This window comes from Rhea pennata, chromosome 1 (genome assembly GCF_028389875.1).
Source record: "Rhea pennata isolate bPtePen1 chromosome 1, bPtePen1.pri, whole genome shotgun sequence".
Classification (NCBI taxonomy): domain Eukaryota; kingdom Metazoa; phylum Chordata; class Aves; order Rheiformes; family Rheidae; genus Rhea; species Rhea pennata.
Window position 1 is genome coordinate 44115767 of NC_084663.1, and position 9012 is coordinate 44124778.

The window sequence follows — 9012 nt, forward strand, 5'->3', positions numbered from 1 at the left end:
CCATAGATTATCCCTTGGTACATCTGATAGTTATGCTATTCTGAGTTTCTTTTTTTAAGTGAAATTGCTGAAAAGTTTACATGTAGCTTGCTAGATCTTCTTCCATAGCTCTGATGCAAAAACTGTCTTCTTTCATATTTTTCAGCATGGAGACTGCATGATGGTGCGACAGTGCAATTTTACTTCCTGGCCAGAACATGGAGTCCCCGAAACTACTGCTCCAATTATCCATTTTGTAAAACTTATCCGTGCAAGCCGAGCACATGATACTACACCAATGGTGGTTCACTGCAGGTAAGCGTATTTACCAAACATTATTTAGTGTCTTATCATTTTAAGTGCATGTCAATGCTCAGGGAAGCTGCCAAGCAAGAGCAGTGAAAACTAAGTGCACAGAATGGCTCTAGCGTGAACAGCACGATTCTCTAGCGGTGCTCCTTAGTCCTTCTAGGAGGTAAAGTACCAAAGTGTCTCCTTCCACTCTTTGAAATCCCACTGAAGTGATGTCTGTGGAAGAGTTAGTTCAACAATTTCCACAGGGTCACAGGATTTACCTCAAATTTCCTCTTTGTTGTCAGCAAAGGAATAGCAACAAGTGCTCTATTGGTCTTTAATGATTTCTCTTACAATTGCAGCTCTTATTAAGAAATATTGTTTAGAATTTTATTTAAAATGAACACGTCACATATTAGCACAAGGAAGAAACTGTTTGGGAGCCAGAGAGAATGACAAATTGAAATAGAGGTTTGCATATGTCAGACTGTAAACTTGAATGCCGGTAAACAACTAAAGTCTATATTTAGGCTCCTAAATAAATGGCCTGGTGGTTAGAGGTGTTCAGCTGTCATAGTTCCCATTGAAGTCATGCTCAACAACCTTAAATTGCTATTTCAAAGAGTTACCATGTGGGGAAGGCTAAACCTTCAGGAAGGTGGTGAGTGTGTCCTCATTTTATATGTAGGTCAATGTTCCCACTGACTGAGTGGGCATGATCCGAGCTCAGAGACTTGGGCCTGATTCTTTGCCTCATTCTCAGTCAATGGGAGTCTGGAAATATGTGGGATTTGATTTTGGTGCCACAAATCTCTTCCCTAAATGTGTCAAGTGAGGTTATCATTGAGGCTTCTTTTATTTATCCTTGGTGTCCTACAGGTATCACGTTGATGAGAAGCCTCCTTCTCATTTTATTTGACATTGTTGTCATTGACAATTAGGCATTTTCCTCTACTGCATGGACCAGAGAGACTATTATAGGAGAGAAATACAGAGTCTTCATGTGCTGAGGACACTTAAGTAGCCTGGAGTCTCTCTGCGATGAATCTTATCCTGCAGTTTTCCCACTTATTTTCACAATAAAGATACATAAAGGGACCAGCATGGGCCAGTTATTCTGCACATGATTGTAAAGCAGCAAGATGTGTTCTCATATTAAGAAAACTCATTTGTTATATTCTGCTTATTAGACCTTTCAGGTTTAGGACAGTTTTGCTCTACATTTCCTGGTTACCTGAAATGATATTTAATTTCTGTATTTGTTACATTATTTACCTAAAAGTCTGGTAGTGATTTTAAGAAGTTCTGTTCATTTTCAAACCTTTAAATAAAACAATGCTAGCTACCTGTGTGTCCTAAACACCTTCTGTCCTCTTTTTAGAAGTATTTTCTTTTAATATTTTGCCGGATACTATGTTGGTTTGTCTCTAATGGAAAAGGCATCACAGAATCCAAGTCTGATATCACAATATCTTGTGATTTCTTTTCTTTGAATCAGCAAGCTCTAAGAATTAACAGAAAAGCTGTTGGGTTATTTTTCCACTTATGCAGATTTGATTTAATTCAATTTGTCTGATATAAAATCAAAATAAGAACTGGCTCAGATCCAGATTTCACTTGATCCCATTCACCAAGGGGACTGGAAAAAAAAATAAACTGTGCAAAGACATCATTTTTTTTCCAAGTTTTGTTTTTACAATCAATCTACTTCAACCAAAAAGTTCTGAGGGAATATTTTATACAAGAAAACTGTGAACATACAAATTTTATTTTGTCATGTGTATTATGTTTGCAGTGCTGGTGTTGGAAGAACAGGAGTTTATATTGCACTTGACCATTTAACCCAGCATATAAATGATCATGATTTTGTGGATATCTATGGACTTGTAGCTGAGTTAAGAACTGAAAGAATGTGTATGGTACAGAATCTGGTAAGATATAACAGTGTATTTGTATTCTGTTTTCCTGTTGTTAAAAAGTTATCTATCATCTCCTACGAAACTAGGATCTTGTAAGTATCAGACACCTAATACATTTTATCCTAATTCCTGCTTCTATTTGGATTGTGAATATCATAGGTATATTTTAAATATAATTTTGCCAGCAAAGTCTTGACCAGTTCTGAAAAAATTGCTGAAATACTTAGTTTTTAGAACCAAAAGCTGAATCTCTCAGACTTTGAGAAAGTTCATTTCAAGTTTGGGGTGAAAAACAGGTGCTAAATAAAAATGGTTTTGCCTATGCACTATTTAATTTGCCCTTACTTGCTACTTAACTGTATTTTTTGTACATATGTATTGCACAGTTTTCCAAACCTTTATATATGTCTTTACCTTTGACCTCATTAATAATTTCTTGATTCTTTTTAAAATTGCTTCAGATAAAATAATGTGTCTGAACAGAATTAAGCAGATGTAAAATCAAGACAATAGTGGTTTTTGGATCTAAAATAAACAAATTTCTGGCAGACTTATGAAGTTTGGTATCACTTAGTGGTGATCTGCTAGTAATAAGAAAGACTCCTCCTGTACTTGGAGGTCTGGCGATCCAGAAGTGAGCAACAGAATTTAAAGCTCATCATGAATGCCCAGGCTGGCTGTATTCACTCTCCCTCTTTTCCTTCCTGTTGGTTTAATAACCTTATCTAATTCAGGGTGGGCTTGAAACTGACTTTATAAATGCCATGGGAGGCAAGATGGTCTTATGATCCCGACTCAATTTTCAATTCTTATTTCAATTTTTAAATTGTAAGCAATTAATACAGTTATATCTGGATCATTACACAGATGCTAGGATGAATTCTAGCACAACTGAAGCTAACAACACTGATTCTGGAACCCAGGATGCCACCAAGACTGCAAAGGGAGATATCACTGAAATAACAATTATACTGAAGCATAGTTCACAGTTCAATAGAGGTTGTAAGTCCTTGGTCAAATTCAGCCAGTTTGCCTATATGCACCTAATACCAATTAAGTTAATACAGATTTTGTTTTTCTTGCTCATATCAATCAGCCTTTAGTGAGTGCTGGTTTAGGCTCTGTGGAAAACTTCCTCTCTTACTCAATTACTAGGTCATTTTGTATTTCGGGAAGAACTTCCACCTACCTGATGGATTTGAAATGATGTTGATGTCAGGAGACTTGTTTTGTTAGGAATGCAATTCTGCTCTTCCATATCATTTCAGAATATATGAAGTGCATAAGAGTAGATGAGGAGAGGTTAAACTCTCTTCTCCAGCAACTGCACGATAGATTTTGTGAGACCTTGTGGTGATGAAAAATGAAACTGTCCCTGTGTCTCTTGTACACTGCTGTGTAATTACCAATTGCTTTGATTTTTTTCCCTCCTTCTGCTTATTAACTACTTGTATCACAGTCTGAACTTCTCTACATACATGCTGGTACGGGTTTTAATAAAATCCCTTCTAGTCTGTTTGTTTTCTAGCAGACGTTTTAGTATTACAAGTCATGATGCACTTAAACAATTGCCAGGAGTTTCCTGTGATGATGAATTCCAGTGAATGCTTTTTTTGATTGTTTTGTTTTGTTTTTACGCTTTTGACTTCAAACAGAATCATCTGAAAATATAGCAGGCTGAAAGATTGTGTAATGAGAAGCCTCCCAAAATCAAACCTAAAAACAATAAGACATTTGATAAGATCAGTGTCCTTTTTTAAAAATGTGCATCATTTTTCCTCACCTCTGCATTTACATATTTTGGCAAAGGTCAGAAAAAGATGTGCCAAAATGTAATATGGAGAAAATGCTCTTATAGTTCTGATTTCAAATGAGATCAAAGACAGGAACTATTATTCTGCATACTCATGGCAGAATCCCGAGACAGGCTGTTCTGTACAGGTCATTTCTAGCTCATGTCTGCAAGACTATGAGATGCAGATCACCACTGAAACTTACCCCAAAAGAACTGAATCTTGTAAAGTTTTATGAGGGATTCTGTAATCAAGCTATTCTGACAGTTCTGTTATAAAATACTGTTTAGTAGTCTATAATTTGGATTTTATGTGATCAGCATGAAAGATATTAAAAGAAGAGCCTCATTCGTTTCCAGAACTCATTTTACAGATCCCTCAGTCAAACTATTTGCAAGATGTATGAGTAAAATATTTTTTTCTTTTTTCCAGACTTTGCTTGTTTATAACTTCAAGATAGTTTTCATTTCGACAGAGCCATTCTTTGGTATTATAGCCAGCTGGCCTCCACCTGTGCAATTAAACATCTCTGTAGTTAGCACATTCCCCACAAAAGCTAGCTACATCCAATCTGTCTATGAGGAATAACCCACGGTCCGTACTAACTCCTGGTATGGATCAAAGCCGTGGGAGGGACTATTTAGACAATTTGAAGTCATTCTGGTGATCAGGTTGCATTGACTGACAATGTACTGAGCCACTGTGTAATTCACTAATGTAGGTACAAACTCAGCATCCTGGTTCGCTGCTTCGTTAGCAAGGCCTGCCCTTTGACTACAGGTGAAGTGCATAACCTACTCTTTAGTGAAATTTTTGTTTTCTCTCCCATGTTCAGTGATACAAAAAAGCTTCAAATAATTAAGAACGTCATTAATTATAACTTGGAAAATACTTTAGGACACATGCATTCCCCAGGTATCCTACTTTACTCCCCTGAAATGCTCAGAAAGATTTTCATTGCTACCTGCTCACGAGCAGCCATATGAATGCCAGAGATTATGGAGCTTTCGAGATCTGCCTTCTGAATTAGAATAATCTCCTAAACTCCAGAGATACTTCAGATCTTTATTTTAGAAAACTGTATTTGTCCCGTGGGTCTGTTATCGTCTTCTTTCTAGGTCAAGCACAAAGGCTGTTGCGAGGTAATGCCATGCTATTGTCTCAACAGGTGACCTACGGAAAAGTGTATTGCTACTGTATCCTTTGGGGCCTGTGAAAGTCTGTTTTAGCTATCTAGGGGTTTGGAACCATGACCCTAAGACATATCCATGTAAATGAATTCCTCTTATAAATCTGAGACACTTGAAAATTGTTGACAGTTCTGAAACAAAATAGCAGTTATTGAAGGGGGAAAAAAAAGTATTTATGTGCACAAAAGTCAAAGAGGTCAAAGTTACTTGGGTCATCTGACTCATTCTCTGCACCTATGTTCCTAAGTCTTTAAACATTCAGGATTTCTCCCAGCTGAAGATAGGCTTAATCAATTTCTTTCTGTTTTCAGCCTCTTGCTTTTCTCTTTTCTGCAATTGTTACCTGGAGTTACTGCGTCCTCAGAAGTGTCAAATTAACCCATTCTTTGCATTTTAGTCTCTTAAAAATGATGCTACAGTCTAAGAAGTATCACTAAAACTAGTGTGTTTTTGCTTTTAGCAATGATGCATGCTTCTAGAACATGCAGATTTACTTGAAGTTTTGTATTTTAGTGCACCCTGCTGGTTTTATCTATGCTAGAAAGGGGAAAGTTTTCATATTTAAGTTTCCATTTATATGGTACTGTATCTTCAGTCTGAATCTAGTGACAAAAAATAATCAAACATCTTCTCATAGAACAAACTTCTACTGAAATTTGTGGAACAGCCTATTATTCTCTATTTACTATAATTTCATGTATTTTACTGAGCATAAGAATTAACATCTTTTGGCAAATTTCAACACAATATACCTCATAATTAAAGAAATCGGGTCAGATGTACATGATATGGTTTTCAAAGTGTTCAGATTGCTGAGTTAAACTGCAATTACTTTAAGAACACCTGGACTTAAATACAAAAATCCTTAAAGTTTTTACTATTAAAAATAAATTTTTCTTCTAATCAAACATCTTAAATTCACATCTTACAGGCACAATATATATTTTTGCATCAGTGTGTACTGGATCTGTTGACAAGTAAGGGAAGCAGTCAGCCCATATGTTTCGTAAATTATTCAGCACTGCAAAAGATGGACTCTCTGGATGCCATGGAAGGTAAGTAGATGCAGATTGTCCTAAAATTATCTTTTCACAGTAAGTGCATTGACTTGTCCAGCCTAAGAAGCACATAAGAATACTTCAACAAGCATGTGTTGGCTTCAGAAGTGTGAAGTTCTAGGACTTTGCTGCTCTTTAACCTCCCTCATGATAGTACTCATTGGTCAAGCTATCCAGTTTTTTCCTTGTGAGATCTTTTAAACTGAGCCAAGTTACCTGCAGTTAGTTTATTTAAAAGGTAAGTTAATGTAATATGTCTGATTTTTTTTTTTTTTTGTAGGTGACGTGGAGCTGGAATGGGAAGAAACTACCATGTAAATATTAAAACTAAATATTAAAAATATCAAGGTCTTAAAAATCAAAGTAATATTTTTTTAAGCACAGGGGCCAAAGTGAATTCCCCTATTTTGATGACTAAAACAAACACAGATGATTGAAACTGTTTTTCTTCTATCAATGTGCCTTCATAAATATATTTTAGTTGTATCACTGAGTAATAAGGAGTTGCAATAGTTTTGCAGAGACTGCACTTCTGCTTGTTATACGAATAATGCATTTAGTATGTATTTAAACTGAAAGTGTGTTCTGAACATACTTCTTTTTTCCAGTTACCTTTGTAAAAGACGAAAAATGAGCCAAATATGATGTAAAAAATTCATATTCCCAGTGAATTTATTTTGGGCTGAATTTGCTGTATTCTTTGTGTTTGGTTTTGAAGCATTCTTGCTAGATAGGTTTCAAAGTGTTTTCAGTTCTTGCAGATTAATTCCAATACCATCTTAGTCTTTACCTAAATGTATGTTCTGTGTTTTGAATCTTGTTTTATGAGTGGAAGCATATCAACTCATGATCCTCAACAGCTGAAGAGTCACCTTCTGACATAGGGAGGATTATTCAGCTTTTACCCAGCACACAGTAGCTCTTCAGGGACACTTGGGGCTATTTAAGCTACCTTATAATCAGTGGGTTGGGTTTTTTTAAATATATATGGTGAATGCATATGTTCAGTGCTGAAGAAAGCATTTTACATTCTTGCTACATTTGTTAATCAGATAAAATAAAGCTGTAAATTTATTATATATTATAATGAATGTTAGACTCATTTGAGTAATGGAATATTTATAATTTATTCAAATGTCTTGAAAGTTACAGTGTATAGCATACTTACAAGGAATACACAAAATTTAATACAAAAATGTATTGTAACACTAAAAAAGCTGTTGCTCTTTTTTGAGGCTTGGTGAATCACTGTAGACATTGAAAAGTATGTGAGGTAATATCTGGGGATATAATAAAAAGAAACATCTACTCCCACTGATAATTGTTATCAGAGAGATCTGAAACAGGAAAGAGAGAAGCAGGAAGCTGTTGTCTGAGAAACAAAGCAAAAACTAATGGAGTAGGAGGACTACAGAGCAATAATTATACCATGTGCCCTGGTTTTACATAGAAGTGGCAGTGTTTGATATCATTGGTGTGTTTCATTGGTCATTTTTTTCTCTGTGTAAAGAAATGTATCATTCTGAACAATGCTAAAGCTGTGACCTAAATCTGAGTTTCAAAAAATATAGTAGCAAAGAGACGTCAGAGTTGCCACCTTATATTCTGTTTAGAAAGAAGAAATCCATAGCCTTGTTGAGGGGACAAGCTCCGGAAAATTCAACACCTAGAAAGGGGTGTGGGTGTGGATGTGGGTATATGCACACACTCTGAACAGAAGAGTAACAAAACTTCCCATCTCTAAACTGTAGCTACCGGACAGAAAATACTGTATAGTATGTAGCTTGATATTTATGCATAAGTACAGGATAGTTGGTGTTTGGTATCTTTTCAGAATGGGGCAAGGGTGGTGCAGTGAGGACCCTTTAAATGCCAAATATCTAAAATGACAATCAAAAGGCAGCATTTAAAGAGATGGAAATAGTCTACAGAGATATTTTGGAGAAGCTGTCTTTCGGGAAGACTGACAGTATTGTAAACATCACCTGTCAAGCTAAAAGGAAAACAATGCCTTTTAAAGCTGGAAAGAGGGAGAGAGAGGTGATGTCCACAGCTGTTCGAGTCTCTGGCAAAGCATTCTGTACAGCTCCAGTTTCATTTGGTTCATATGAAACATGTGTTCTTCATTTATTATACATATGCTTTAAAGTATTCTGACAAATTGCTTATAGAAGCTTACAGATGTTTTTCATGATTAGTGTTTGTACTTGGTAGCAGTATATGCAGCACTGTGAAAAAATGACATTATAGAGCCATAATCTTGTATAATCTTGTATCCACAAGATATGGAATCCACAAGGCTGGAATATATATATGTGTCATTCCTCTTACTTTTAGGAAAAAGCTAATAAGCCTTATGAAACTTACAGATGAGTCTTGAAGTTCCAAATGTCCTTAAATGCTTCCTATTTTGTAAAATACCTATTTTGAGAATTCCTACATCCTCCTTTAGGGCACCTACCTGTGGTCAAACACTACATTCAGTAGTGTGCTTGTCTGACAATAATATACTAGGAAATTTGACTCTTTTTTCTATAGGTCAAAATGAAAAAATCTTAAAAGTAATTCAAGTGCTTTATTGTACAATTTGATGTGTGCAATTTGATACATGCTACCTGGGGACACTTTGCATTTTCTTAAGGGTGAAAGCCAACAGTCAGCATAAACTGGACACAACTCACAGGACATGCTCAGGGAAAGAAGTATCTCCAAACAATAAAGCAGCAGTAGCTTCTGATGTGACCGCCCATGAGTTACAGGGCGAGGGAAGCATCCTTAT

The 9012-nt window shown here is 35.9% G+C and overlaps 1 protein-coding gene across 1 annotated transcript in view; it reads left to right on the top strand.

Moving 5' to 3' along the window:
- PTPRQ (protein tyrosine phosphatase receptor type Q) overlaps positions 1-6551 on the top strand; it is a 109308-nt gene extending 102757 nt beyond the window's left edge. Inside the window, exons 42-45 of the mRNA XM_062595113.1 lie at positions 146-294; positions 2069-2204; positions 6107-6230; positions 6514-6551. Of these exons, the coding sequence (XP_062451097.1) occupies positions 146-294; positions 2069-2204; positions 6107-6230; positions 6514-6551 (447 nt within the window). The remainder of the gene's footprint in view (positions 1-145; positions 295-2068; positions 2205-6106; positions 6231-6513) is intronic.
- Positions 6552-9012: the final 2461 nt, after the last annotated feature.